Genomic DNA, 14270 nt, shown 5'->3' with positions numbered 1-14270 from the left:
GGGGTACGGGTGTGACACAGGTGTGACACAGGTGTGGCACAGGTGACACACAGGTGACACACAGGTGACACACAGGTGTGACACAGGTGTGACACCCCTGTCCCGCAGGTGGCCCGGGCACGAGCAGCAGGCGGGCGCGCTGGCGCGGGCGCTGGGCTTCGCGCAGGTGTCGCTGTCGTCGGCGGTGGCCGGCATGGCGCGCGCCGTGCCGCGCGGCCTCACCGCGTGCGCCGACGCCTACCTGAGCCCCGGCGTGCGGCGCTACCTGCGCCAATTCTGCCGGGGCTTCCGCCGCGGCCTGCAGGTCAGCGCCGGGCCGGGGCAGACACGGGAGAGACACGGGACAGACACAGGAGAGACACGGGACAGACACGGGAGAGACACGGGACTGAGCCGGGAGAGACACGGGACTGAGCCGGGAGAGACACGGGAGAGACACGGGACAGACACGGGAGAGACACGGGATTGAACCGGGAGAGACACGGGACTGAGCCGGGAGAGACACGGGACTGAGCCAGGACTGAGCCGGGAGAGACATGGGATAGACACGGGTCTGACCGGGGATAGACACGGGACTGACCGGGGAGAGACATGGGATAGACACAGGACTGACCCGGGATAGACACGGGACTGACTGAGGATTAACCTGGGATAGACACAGGATAGACACGGGACAGAGCATGGACAGGGCGGGACTGACCCAGGACTGACCCAGGACAGAGCAGGACAGACATAGGATGGGCTGGCACCGACACGGGACTGACCCAGGACAGAGCAGGGACAGAGGGGGACAGACACGGGACGGGCTGGCACCGACACGGGACTGACCCGGGACTGACCCGGGACAGAGCAGGGACAGGGCGGGACTGACCCAGGACAGAGGGGGACAGACACGGGATGGGCTGGCACCGACACGGGACTGACCCGGGACTGACCCGGGACAGACACGGGACGGGCTGGCACCGACACGGGACTGACTCAGGACTGACCCGGGACAGAGCGGGACAGACACGGGACGGGCTGGCACCGACACGGGACTGACCCAGGACTGACCCAGGACAGAGGGGGACAGACACGGGATGGGCTGGCACCGACACGGGACTGACCCGGGACTGACCCGGGACAGAGCGGGACAGACACGGGATGGGCTGGCACCGACACGGGACTGACCCGGGACAGACCCGGGACAGAGCGGGACAGACACGGGACGGGCTGGCACCGACCCGGGACTGACCCGGGACTGACCCGGGACAGAGCGGGACAGACACGGGACGGGCTGGCACCGACCCGGGACTGACCCGGGACAGACCCGGGATACGGGTGGGGACACACTGGGACCCCCCGGACCCCTCCATGAGCCCCATCCCACCGAGACCCCCTGTGGGGCTTGGTCCTTCGGGACTGCCCCCCCATGGGTGCCCACCCGCAGGGACCCCCATTTCCCGCAGGGACCCCCATTTCCCGCAGGGACCCCCATTTCCCGCAGGGACCCCCATTTCCCACAGGGACCCCCATTTCCCGCAGGGACCCCCATTTCCCGCAGGGACCCCCCATGGGTGCCCACCCGCAGGGACCCCCATTTCCCGCAGGGACCCCCCATTTCCTACAGGGACCCCCATTTCCCACAGAGACCCCCCCATTTCCCACAGGGACCCCCATTTCCCACTGGGACCCCCATTTCCTACTGGGACCCCCATTTCCTACTGGGACCCCCCATTTCCCACTGGGACCCCCATTTCCCACTGGGACCCCCCATGGGTGCCCACCCGCAGGGACCCCCATTTCCCACTGGGACCCCCATTTCCCGCAGGGACCCCCCATTTCCTACAGGGACCCCCATTTCCCACAGAGACCCCCCCATTTCCCACAGGGACCCCCATTTCCCACTGGGACCCCCCATTTCCTACTGGGACCCCCAGTGGGTGCTGTTCATGCGCTCCGACGGGAGCTCTGACCCCCTGACCCCCCTGAACCCCGTTTTTAGGGGGTGCAGGTGCTGTTCATGCGCTCCGACGGGAGCTCTGACCCCCTGAACCCCGTTTTTAGGGGGTGCAGGTGCTGTTCATGGAGGGCTCTGACCCCCTGACCCCCAAACCCCGTTTTTAGGGGGTGCAGGTGCTGTTCATGGAGGGCTCTGACCCCCTGAACCCCGTTTTTAGGGGGTGCAGGTGCTGTTCATGGAGGGCTCTGACCCCCTGACCCCATTTTTAGGGGGTGCAGGTGCTGTTCATGGAGGGCTCTGACCCCCTGACCCCCAAACCCCGTTTTTAGGGGGTGCAGGTGCTGTTCATGCGCTCCGACGGGAGCTCTGACCCCCGAACCCCGTTTTTAGGGGGTGCAGGTGCTGTTCATGGAGGGCTCTGACCCCCTGACCCCCTGTCCCCCCGTTTTTAGGGGGTGCAGGTGCTGTTCATGCGCTCCGACGGGAGCTCTGACCCCCTGAACCCCGTTTTTAGGGGGTGCAGGTGCTGTTCATGCGCTCCAACGGGAGCTCTGACCCCCTGAACCCCGTTTTTAGGGGGTGCAGGTGCTGTTCATGCGCTCCGACGGGAGCTCTGACCCCCCTGAACCCGGTTTTTAGGGGGTGCAGGTGCTGTTCATGCGCTCCGACGGGGGGCTCACGCCCATGGACAGCTTTGGGGGGGCCCGCGCCATCCTGTCGGGCCCGGCCGCGGGGGTCGTGGGCTACGCCCGGACCACCTTCGACCCCCGGGACGGGACCCCCGTGATCGGCTTCGACATGGGAGGTGAGGGCGGGGCCGGGGGTCCCGGGGGTCTGGGGACACGGGGAGGGGGTCCCGGGGGTCCCAGGGGTCCCGGGGGACTGAGGTCACGGGGAGGGGGTCCCGGGGGACACGGGGGACACGGGGAGGGGGTCCCGGGGGACTGAGGTCACGGGGAGGGGGTCCCGGAGGTCTGGGGACACGGGGAGGGGGTCCCATGGGGAGGGGGTCCCATGGGTTGGGGTCCAGCTGGGTTTGGGGTCCCGCTGGGTTTGGGGTCTGTCTGGGTGTGGGGTCCCGCAGTTTCAGGGTCTGTCAGTTTTGGGGTCCCGCTGGGTCTGGGGTGTGTCTGGTTTGGGGTGCGGCAGTTTCGGGGTCCCCAGGCAGTTTGGGGTTCAGGGTGCAGCAGTTTCGGGGTCCCGCTGGGTCTGGGGTCTGTCTGGTTTGGGGTGTGGCAGTTTCGGGGTCCCCAGGCAGTTTGGGGTCCCCAGGCGGTTTGGGGTCCCCAGGCGGTTTGGGGTGCCCAGGCGGTTTGGGGTGTGTCTGGTTTGGGGGTCCCCAGGCGGTTGGGGGTCCCCAGGCAGTTTGGGGGTCCCCAGGCGGTTCGGGGTGTGTCTGGTTCGGGGTCCCCAGGCGGTTCGGGGTCCCCAGGCGGTTTGGGGTCCCCAGGCTGTTTGGGGGTCCCCAGGCAGTTCGGGGTCCCCAGGCAGTTTTGGGGTCCCCAGGCAGTTCGGGGTCCCCAGGCAGTTCGGGGTCCCCAGGCAGTTTGGGGTCCCCAGGCAGTTTTGGGGTCCCCAGGCGGTTCGGGGTGTGTCTGGTTCGGGGTCCCCAGGCGGTTCGGGGTCCCCAGGCTGTTTGGGGGTCCCCAGGCAGTTCGGGGTCCCCAGGCAGTTTTGGGGTCCCCAGGCAGTTCGGGGTCCCCAGGCAGTTCGGGGTCCCCAGGCAGTTTGGGGTCCCCAGGCAGTTTTGGGGTCCCCAGGCGGTTTGGGGTGTGTCTGGTTCGGGGGTCCCCAGGCAGTTTTGGGGTCCCCAGGCAGTTCGGGGTCCCCAGGCAGTTTGGGGTGCCCAGGCAGTTTTGGGGTGTGTCTGGTTTGGGGGTCCCCAGGCAGTTTTGGGGTCCCCAGGCAGTTCGGGGTCCCCAGGCAGTTCGGGGTCCCCAGGCAGTTTGGGGTGTGTCTGGTTTGGGGGTCCCCAGGCAGTTTTGGGGTCCCCAGGCAGTTTGGGGTCCCCAGGCAGTTCGGGGTCCCCAGGCAGTTTGGGGTGTGTCTGGTTTGGGGGTCCCCAGGCAGTTTTGGGGTCCCCAGGCAGTTTGGGGGTCCCCAGGCAGTTCGGGGTCCCCAGGCAGTTTTGGGGTCCCCAGGCGGTTCGGGGTGTGTCTGGTTCGGGGTCCCCAGGCGGTTTGGGGGTCCCCAGGGAGTTTGGGGGTCCCCAGGCAGTTCGGGGTCCCCAGGCAGTTTTGGGGTCCCCAGGCAGTTCGGGGTCCCCAGGCAGTTTGGGGTGCCCAGGCAGTTTGGGGTGTGTCTGGTTTGGGGTCCCCAGGCAGTTTTGGGGTCCCCAGGCGGTTCGGGGTCCCCAGGCAGTTTTGGGGTCCCCAGGCGGTTCGGGGTGTGTCTGGTTTGGGGGTCCCCAGGCAGTTTGGGGGTCCCCAGGCAGTTCGGGGTCCCCAGGCAGTTTTGGGGTCCCCAGGCAGTTTTGGGGTCCCCAGGCAGTTCGGGGTCCCCAGGCAGTTTTGGGGTCCCCAGGCACCTCGACCGACGTGAGCCGCTTCGCGGGCGCGTTCGAGCACGTGTTCGAGGCCAGCACGGCCGGGGTCTCCATCCAGGCGCCGCAGCTCGACATCAACACCGTGGCGGCGGGGGGGGGCTCCCGGCTCTTCTTCAGGTGGGGAGGGGTCCTGGGGGGGTCCCGGAGGTCTTGGGGGGGTTCTCCCGGGGGTCCTGGGGGGTCCTGGGGGGGGTCCTGGGGGTCCTGGGGGGTCCTGGGGGGTCCCGGGGGGGGTCCCTGCTGTTCTTCATGTGGGGGGGTCTGGGGGGGCCGCGGGATGGGGGGCGGCCGGGGGGCTGGGAAAGGGGCTCCAGGCATGGGGGGGGGCTGGGGAGGGGGTCCAGGTGTGTCCCAGGTGAGTGAGGTGCACCCCTGTGGGTGTCACTGTCCCTTCCGTGTCCCCGCGGGTGTCCCCGTGTCCCCGTGGGTGTCCCGGTGTCCCCGTGGGTGTCCCCGTGGGTGTCCCCGTGGATGTCCCCGCGGGTGTCCCCGTGGGTGTCCCCGTGGGTGACCCCGTGTCCCCGTGGGTGTCCCCGTGGGTGTCCCCGCCCGGCCAGACCCACTGTCCCCGTGTCCCCGTGGGTGTCCCCGCCCAGCCGGACCCGCTGTCCCCGTGTCCCCGCGGGTGTCCCGGTGTCCCTGTGGATGTCCCCGTGGGTGTCCCCGCGGGTGTCCCCGTGGGTGTCCCCGCGGGTGTCCCCGTGGGTGTCCCCGTGGGTGTCCCCGTGGATGTCCCCGTGGGTGTCCCCGCGGGTGTCCCCGTGGGTGACCCCGTGTCCCCGTGGATGTCCCCGTGGGTGTCCCCGCGGGTGTCCCCGTGGGTGTCCCGGTGTCCCCGTGGGTGTCCCCGCGGGTGTCCCCGCCCGGCCGGACCCGCTGTCCCCGTGTCCCCGTGGGTGTTTCCGTATCCCCGCGGGTGTCCCCGCGGGTGTCCCCGTGTCCCCGTGGGTGTCCCCGTAGGTGTCCCCGTGTCCCCGCGGGTGTCCCCGTGTCCCCGTGGGTGTCCCCGCGGGTGTCCCCGCCCGGCCGGACCCGCTGTCCCCACGGGTGTCCCCGCAGGTCCGGTCTCTATGTGGTCGGTCCCGAGTCCGCGGGCGCCCACCCGGGCCCCGCCTGCTACCGCAAGGGTGAGTGAGGGACCCCCGTGTCCCCCGGTGTCCCCCCGGTGTCCCCCCGTGTCCCCCCGGTGTCCCCCCGGTGTCCCCCTGACCCCCCGTGTCCCCCTGACCCCCATGTCCCCGTGTCCCCCGGTGTCACCCTGAGCCCCTCGTGTCCCCTGACCCCCAGTGTCCCCATGTCCCCCTGGTGTCCCCCTGACCCCCGGTGTCCCCCCTGTCCCCCCGGTGTCCCCAGGCGGTCCCTGACCCCCCTGACCCCCATGTCCCCGTGTCCCCCCAGTGTCCCCAAGCAGTCCCTGACCCCCCTGACCCCCATGTCCCCGTGTCCCCCCAGTGTCCCCAAGCAGTCCCTGACCCCCATGTCCCCGTGTCCCCCCGGTGTGCCCCTGACCCCCCGTGTCCCCCTGACCCCCATGTCCCCGGTCCCCCCGGTGTCACCCTGAGCCCCTCGTGTCCCCTGAGCCCTGGTGTCCCCCTGACCCCCATGTCCCCGTGTCCCCCCGGTGTCCCCAGGCAGTCCCTGACCCCCGTGTCCCCCCAGTGTCCCCAAGCAGTCCCTGACCCCCCTGACCCCCATGTCCCCCTGTCCCCCCAGTGTCCCCAGGCGGTCCCTGACCCCCCTGACCCCCATGTCCCCGTGTCCCCCGGTGTCCCCAGGCGGGCCCCTGACTGTCACCGACGCCAACCTGGTGCTGGGCCGGCTGCTGCCCGAGTTCTTCCCGCGGATCTTCGGCCCCAACGAGGACCAGCCCCTGTGCCGGGACACGGCGGCCGCGGCGTTCCGAGAGCTGGCCGCCACCATCCGCGCCTCCCAGGGGGACAGCGGGGACACCGGGGACACCGGGGACAGCGGGGACAGCGGGGACACCGAGGACAGCGGGGACACCGAGGCACTCTCGGTGGAGGAGGTGGCCCTGGGCTTCATCCGGGTGGCCAACGAGGCCATGTGCCGGCCCATCCGCGCCCTGACGGAGGTGGGTGTCCCGGGGGGCTCTGTGGTGACAGCGGTGTCACCTCCCGCTAGCTGGGTGTCCCTCGGGGGGCTCGGGGGCGCCGCGGTGTCACCCGCGTGTCCCCCGGCAGGCGCGGGGCCACGAGGCGGCGCGGCACGTGCTGGCGTGTTTCGGGGGCGCCGGGGGGCAGCACGCCTGCGCCATCGCCCGCACGCTGGGCATGGCCAGGGTCTTCATCCACAAGTACGTGCGGGACGGGGACCCCCGGCATGGGGCGGGGGGCGCGGGGACCCCCTGGGCTGTCCCGGGGCGGTGACAGGAGTGTCCCGGGGCTGTCCCGGGGCTGTCCCGGGGCTGTCCCCGCTCTGTCCCCGGGCTGTCCCCGCGGTGACAGGCTGTCCCCCCGCAGGCACAGCGGGCTGCTGTCCGCCCTGGGGCTGTCCGGGGCTGTCCCGGGACTGTCCGGGGCTGTCCCGGGGCTGTCCCCGCTCTGTCCCGGGGCTGTCCCGGGGCTGTCCCGCACTGTCCCCGCGGTGACAGGCTATCCCGGGGCTGTCCGGGGCTGTCCCGGGGCTGTCCCCGCTCTGTCCCGGGGCTGTCCCCGGGCTGTCCCCGCGGTGACAGGCTGTCCCCCCGCAGGCACAGCGGGCTGCTGTCCGCCCTGGGGCTGGCGCTGGCGGACGCGGTGCAGGAGGAGCAGGAGCCGTGCGCGCTCCCGTACGGCCCCGCCGCGTTCCCGCAGCTCGAGGCGCGGCTCCGCGAGCTGGAGCGGCGCTGCCGGGACGCGCTGCGGGCCCAGGGCTTCGCCCCGTGAGCGAGCGGGACCGGGACAGCGGGATGGGGACAGGGACGGGGACGGGACAGGGACGGCGGGATGGGGACAGAGACGGGGACAGCGGGATGGGGACAGGGACGGGGACAGCGGGATGGGGACAGCGGGATGGGGACAGGGACGGCGGGATGGGGACAGGGGACAGCGGGATGGGGACGGGACAGGGAACAGGGACAGGGGATAGCGGGATGGGGACAGGGGACAGGGGACAGCAGGGATGAGGACAGGGGACAGTGGGAATGGAGACAGGGGACAACGGGGACAGGGGACAGCGGGATGGGGACAGCGGGATGGGCACGGGACAGGAACAGGGGACAGTGGGGACAGGGGACAGCGGGGATGGGGCAGGGGTCAGGGGACACTGGGGACAGCGGGAATGGCAAGATGGGCACAGGGGACACTGGGGACGGTGCAGGGGTCAGGGGACAGAGGGGATAGGGCAGGTGACAGGTGACGCCGGAGACGGCAGGATGGGGACAGGGTGACCCAGTGGTTGTGACACTGGGGACAGGGTGACACGGCCGTGGTGACACGGTGACACGGCGGCGCCCGCAGGGAGCAGATCCACACGGAGCCGTTCCTGCACCTGCGCTACGAGGGCACCGACTGCGCCCTGATGGTCTCGGCCCGCGGGCACCCCGCGCACCCGGGCTCCTGCGGCGCCGGCGACTTCCTGGGTGCCTTCACTGCCCGGTCAGTGCGGCCTGGCCCGGGCCACCGGCCTGGCCCGGTGTCACCGGTCCTGTCCCAGTGCCCTCAGTCCTGTCCCAGTGCCACCAGTCCTGCCCCAGTGCCACCAGCCCTGTCCCAGTGCCACCAGTCCTGTCCCAGGGCCACCGGTCCTTTCCCAGTGTCACCAATCCCGTCCCAGTGTCACCAGTCCTGCCCCAGTGCCACCAGTCCCGTCCCAGTGCCACCAGCCGTGTCCCAGTGCCACCGGCCTGGCCCGGTGTCACCAATCCTGTCCCAGTGCCACCAGTCCTGCCCCAGTGCCACCAGTCCTGCCCCAGTGCCACCAGTCCTGTCCCAGTGCCACCGGTCTGGCCCGGTGTCGCCAATCCCATCCCAGTGTCACCGGTCCTGTCCCAGTGTCACCAGTCCTGCCCCAGTGCCACCAGCCCTGTCCCAGTGCCACCAGCCGTGTCCCAGTGCCACCGGCCTGGTCCGGTGCCCCCAGTCCTGTCCCAGTGTCACCAGTCCTGCCCCAGTGCCCCCAGTCCTGTCCCAGTGTCACCAGTCCTGCCCCCGTGCCACCAGTCCTGTCCCAGTGCCACCAGCCCTGTCCCAGTGCCCCCAGTCCTGTCCCAGTGCCCCATCCTGTCCCAGTGTCACCAGTCCTGTCCCAGTGCCCCCAGTCCTGTCCCAGTGCCACCGGCCTGGTCCGGTGTCACCAGCCCTGTCCCAGTGTCACCAGTCCTGTCCCAGTGCCATCAGCCTGGCCCGGGGCCGCTGGCTCTATCCCAGGGTCACCAGTCCTGTTCTGGGGCCATCAGTCCCGTCCCAGTGTCACCAGCTCCATCCCAGTGTCACCAGCCCTGTCCCAGTGTCACCAGCCCTGTCCGAGTGCCATCAGCCCCATCCCAATGTTGTCACAGTCCTCCCATCCCAGCACCCCAATCCCCTCTCTCCCTGTGTCCCTGTGTCCCTGTCCCCGTCCCTGTCCTGCCGGTGTCGCTGACACCCCTGTGTGTCCCTGTCCCCCCCCGTGTCCCTGTCCCCGTGTCCCTGTGTCCCTGTCCCCGTCCCTGTCCTGCCGGTGTCACTGACACCCCCCCGTGTCCCTGTCCCTGTCCCTGTCCCCGTCCCCGTCCCTGTCCTGCCGGTGTCGCTGACACCCCCGTGTGTCCCTGTCCCCCTGTCCCTGTCCCTGTCCCCGTCCCCGTCCCTGTCCTGCCGGTGTCACTGACACCCCCGTGACCCTGTCCCCGTGTCCCTGTCCCCGTGTCCCCGTCCCCGCCCCGCCCCGCCGCTGTCCCGGCGCCGCCCCGCAGGTACCGGCAGGAGTTCGGTTTCACCATCCCGGACCGGGCCGTGCTCGTGGACGATCTGCGGGTGCGGGGCACCGGCAGCACCGAGCCCGTGCCCGAGACCCCGCTGGGGCCCCGCGGGCACCCCCCGCGCCCCGAGACGGTGAGGGGCACCGGGGGCACCGGGGGGCTCGGGGGCACCGGGGGAACCGGGAGAACTGGGGGAAATGGGGGCACCGGGGGAAATGGGGGCACTGGGGGAACTGGGGGAACTGGGGGAACTGGGGGAAATGGGGGCACTGGGGGAACTGGGGGAAATGGGGGAACCGGGAAATGAGGGTCCGGGGGGCACCGGGGGAACTGGGGGGGCCCGGGGGGCTGGGGATGATGGGGGCTGGGAGGGCCAGGGGGAACCGGGGGGCATCGGGCGGCTGGGGGGAAATGGGGGTTTGGGGGGGCTGGGGGGAAATGGGGGTTTGGGGGGGCTGGGGGAAATGGGGGTTTGGGGGGGCTGGGGGAAAATGGGGGTTTGGGGGGGCTGGGGGAAATGGGGGTTTGGAGGGCCTGGGGGGAAATGGGGGTTTGGGGGGGCTGGGGGGAAATGGGGGTCCAGGGGGGGCTGGGGGAAATGGGGGTTGGGGGGGGCTGGGGGAAATGGGGGGTCCAGGGGGCTGGGGGGAAATGGGGGTTTGGGGGGGCTGGGGGAAATGGGGGTCCGGGGTCTGGGGGGAAATGGGGGTTTGGGGGGGCTGGAGGAAATGGGGGTTTGGGGGGAAATGGGGTCTGGGGGCCTGGGGGGACCCCCCAGTCTGGGGGAGGGGCTGGAGGGGGCCTGGGGGCACTGTGGGGGTCTGGGAGCTGGGGGGGACTCGGGGTTGGGGGGTGACCTCGGAGGTGACCCCAAGGGACCCGAGGGTGACCCTGGTGACCCCGTGGGTGTCCCCAGGTGACCCGGTGCTATTTCGAGGGGGGGTACCGGGACACCCCTGGGTGACCCCTGGGTGACCCCTGGGTGACCCCGGTGACCCCTGGGTGACCCCTGGGTGACCCCTGGGTGACCCCGGTGACCCCTGGTGACCCCGTGGGTGTCCCCAGGTGACCCGGTGCTATTTCGAGGGGGGGTACCGGGACACCCCTGGGTGACCCCTGGGTGACCCCTGGGTGACCCCGGTGACCCCTGGGTGACCCCTGGGTGACCCCTGGGTGACCCCGGTGACCCCTGGTGACCCCGTGGGTGTCCCCAGGTGACCCGGTGCTATTTCGAGGGGGGGTACCGGGACACCCCTGGGTGACCCCTGGGTGACCCCTGGGTGACCCCGGTGACCCCTGGTGACCCCGTGGGTGCCCCCAGGTGACCCGGTGCTATTTCGAGGGGAGGTACCGGGACACCCCTGGGTGACCCCTGGGTGACCCCTGGGTGACCCCGGTGACCCCTGGTGACCCCGTGGGTGCCCCCAGGTGACCCGGTGCTATTTCGAGGGGGGTACCGGGACACCCCCGTGTTCCTGCTGGGGGAGCTGGGCAGTGACCACACCCTGCCCGGGCCGGCCATCCTCATCGACACCCACAGGTGGGACGGGGGGACAGGGATGGGGACAGGGGACAGGGATGGGACAGGGATGGGACAGGGACAGGGACAGGGATGGGGACAGGGATGGGACAGGGACAGGGCTGGGGACAGGGATGGGGACAGGGGACAGGGATGGGACAGGGACAGGGACAGGGATGGGACTGGGACAGGGACAGGGACAGGGATGGGGACAGGGGACAGGGATGGGACAGGGATGGGACAGGGATGGGGACAGGGGACAGGGATGGGACAGGGACAGGGACAGGGATGGGACTGGGACAGGGACAAGGACAGGGATGGGGACAGGGGACAGGGATGGGACAGGGACAGGGATGGGACAGGGACAGGGGACGGGGACAGGGATGGGACAGGGACAGGGACAGGGACGGGGACAGGGACAGGGATGGGAACAGGGATGGGACAGGGACGGGGACAGGGACAGGGATGGGGACAGGGACAGGGACGGGGACAGGGATGGGACAGGGACAGGGACGGGGACAGTGGGGACAAAAGGGGACAGGGATGGGGACAGGGGAGGACAGGGTGACAGGGGACACCGAGTGGCCAGGGAGGGGACAGTGGAGACGGGGGGGATGGGGGGGACAGAGGGGAGCCAGTGGGACCCCGGGACATCAGAGGGACCCCAGGGACGGGTGGGGACCCCGAGGGGCTGTGGGGGCACCCCGGGGGTTTGTGGGGGTCCCGGAGGGTTCAGGGAGACCCCGAGGGGCTGTGGGGGTCCCAGGGGGTTTGTGGGGGTCCCGGAGGGTTCAGGGAGACCCCGAGGGGCTGTGGGGGTCCCCGGGGGTTTCGGGGGTCCCGGCTGACCCCCGCCCGCAGCACCATCGTGGTGGAGCCGGGCTGCGTGGCCAGCGTGACGCCGCTCGGGGACATCAGCATCGCGGTGGGCGCGGGGCCCGCGCCGGACCCCGGCCCGCGCCTGGAGCCCGTGCGGCTCTCGGTGTTCTCGCACCGCTTCATGAGCATCGCGGGTGGGTTTGGGGGGGTTTGGGGGGTCCCGGGGGGGTTTGGGGGGTCCTGGTGCGGCTCTCGGTGTTCTCGCACCGCTTCATGAGCATCGCGAGTGGGTCTGGGGGGGTTTGGGGGGTCCTGGGGGGGTTTGGGGGGTCCCGGGGGGGTCCTGTTGCGGCTCTCGGTGTTCTCGCACCGCTTCATGAGCATCGCGGGTGGGTCTGGGGGGGTTTGGGGGGTCCTGGGGGGGGTTGGGGGGTCCCGGGGGGTTTGGGGGGTCCTGGGGGGGGTTTGGGGGGTCCTGGTGCGGCTCTCGGTGTTCTCACACCGCTTCATGAGCATCGCGGGTGGGTCTGGGGGGGTCCCGGGGGGGTCTCTGTCCATTCCCGGGGGTCCCTGTCCATCCCGGGGGTCCCTACCCGTCCCGGGGGTCTCTGTCCATCCCGGGGGTCCCTGCCCGTCCCTCGGGGGTCTCTCGGGGGTCTCGGGGGTCCCTGCCCATCCCGGGGGTCTCGGGGGTCCCTGCCCGTCCCTCGGGGGTCTCTCGGGGGTCCCTGCCCGCCCGGGGTCCCACTCCGGGGGCGCTGAGGCTGCCGTGGCCCCGCAGAGCAGATGGGGCGGGCGCTGCAGCGCTCGGCCGTGTCCACCAACATCAAGGAGCGCCTGGACTTCTCCTGCGCGCTCTTCGGGCCCGACGGGGGCCTGGTGTCCAACGCGCCCCACATCCCCGTGCACCTGGGCGCCATGCAGGAGGCCGTGCAGTTCCAGGTGGGTTTGGGGGGGTTTAGGGGGTCCCAGGTGGGTTTGGGGGGTCCCAGGGGGGTCCCGGGGGGGTTTGGGGGGGTTTGGAGCTGGTGTCCAATGCGCCCCACATCCCCGTGCACCTGGGCGCCATGCAGGAGGCCGTGCAGTTCCAGGTGGGATTTGGGGGGTCCCTGGGGGTCCCTGGGGGGTTTGGGGGGTCCCAGGGGGGTTTGGGGGGGTTTGGGGGGTCCCGGGGGGGTTTGGGGGATCCCTGGGGGTCCCAGGTGGGTTTGGGGGGGTTCTGGGGGTCCCGGGGGGGTTTGGGCTTCCCAGGGGGGTTTGGGGAGTCCCGGGGCTGGTTTGGGGTTCAGCCCCCCCGGTTCCCCCCAGATCCGTAACCTGGGCCCGGAGCTGCGGGAGGGGGACGTGATCCTGAGCAACCACCCCCGGGCGGGGGGCAGCCACCTGCCCGACCTGACCGTCATCACACCTGTGAGTGCACACCTGGGCACACACCTGGGCACACACCTGGGCACACACCTGGGCACACACCTGGGCACACCTGGGCACACTTGGGCACATCTGTGCCCCCCTCAGGTGTCCTGGCTGGGTGTCACCAGCCCCCTCAGTGTCACCTGTCCCAGCTGTCCTATCCAGGTGTCTAACCCCAGTCTCACCTGTCCCAGGTGTCTGACCCCTCAATGTCACCTGTCCCAGGTGTCTAACCCCTCAATGTCACCTGTCCCAGTCCCTAACCCCTCAATGTCACCTGTCCCAGTCCCTAAATCCCCAATGTCACCTGTCCCAGTCCCTAACCCCCCTGTCTCACCTGTCCCAGTCCCTAAATCCCCAATGTCCCCTGTCCCAGGTGTCTGACCCCCCCCGTCTCACCTGTCCAGGTGTCTAACCCCAATGTCACCTGTCCCAGGTGTCTGACCGCCCTGTCTCACCTGTCCCAGGTGTTCTGGCCGGGCCAGCCCCGCCCCGTGTTCTTCGTGGCCAGCCGTGGCCACCACGCCGACGTCGGGGGCTGCAGCCCCGGCTCGATGCCGCCGCACTCGCAGAGCCTGGCCCAGGAGGGGGCCACCTTCGTGTCCTTCAAACTGGTCACCGGGGGCCAGTTCCAGGAGCAGGGTGGGACACTGAGGGACACTGGGGACATTGGGGACATCCCTGGGGATTGGGGACATCGGGGGGCCACCTTCGTGTCCTTCAAACTGGTCACCGGGGGCGAGTTCCAGGAGCAGGGTGGGACACTGAGGGGACACTGGGGACATCAGGGACATTGGGGAATACGTGGTGGCTGGGGTGGGGGGCACGATGTGGGACAGTGGGGACAAGGTGGGGACACTGGAGGTGGAGCAGGGACACAGTGCTGGCCCTGGGTGGGACCCGGGAGGGGACTTGGGGTGTTCCTGTCCCTGTCCCTGTCCCTGTCCCCTCACTGTCCCCTCGCTATCCCCAGCGGTGACCGAGGCCCTGCTGGCCCCTGGCGCCGTGCCCGGGGTGACATTGACATTGTCATTGTCATTGTCCCTGTCCCCAGTGGTGACCGAGGCCCTGCTGGCCCCTGGCGCCGTGCCTGGGGGTGTCACTGTCCCCAAGGGTGACATTGTCATTGTCCCCA

General features: G+C 70.5%; 1 protein-coding gene across 1 annotated transcript in view; it reads left to right on the top strand.

The window, feature by feature from the left end:
• OPLAH (5-oxoprolinase, ATP-hydrolysing) overlaps positions 1–14270 on the top strand; it is a 33550-nt gene that overhangs the window by 7711 nt on the left and 11569 nt on the right. The window contains 15 exon segments of the mRNA XM_077781483.1: positions 109–304; positions 2582–2747; positions 4466–4604; positions 5547–5614; positions 6263–6579; positions 6689–6801; positions 7198–7368; positions 7946–8083; positions 9382–9520; positions 10816–10834; positions 10837–10927; positions 11768–11919; positions 12507–12667; positions 13034–13135; positions 13603–13777. Of these exon segments, the coding sequence (XP_077637609.1) occupies positions 109–304; positions 2582–2747; positions 4466–4604; positions 5547–5614; positions 6263–6579; positions 6689–6801; positions 7198–7368; positions 7946–8083; positions 9382–9520; positions 10816–10834; positions 10837–10927; positions 11768–11919; positions 12507–12667; positions 13034–13135; positions 13603–13777 (2147 nt within the window).

The sequence above is a fragment of the Lonchura striata genome, chromosome 1 (assembly GCF_046129695.1).
Source record: "Lonchura striata isolate bLonStr1 chromosome 1, bLonStr1.mat, whole genome shotgun sequence".
NCBI classification, from domain to species: domain Eukaryota; kingdom Metazoa; phylum Chordata; class Aves; order Passeriformes; family Estrildidae; genus Lonchura; species Lonchura striata.
This window is presented reverse-complemented; position numbering and strand designations above follow the sequence as displayed.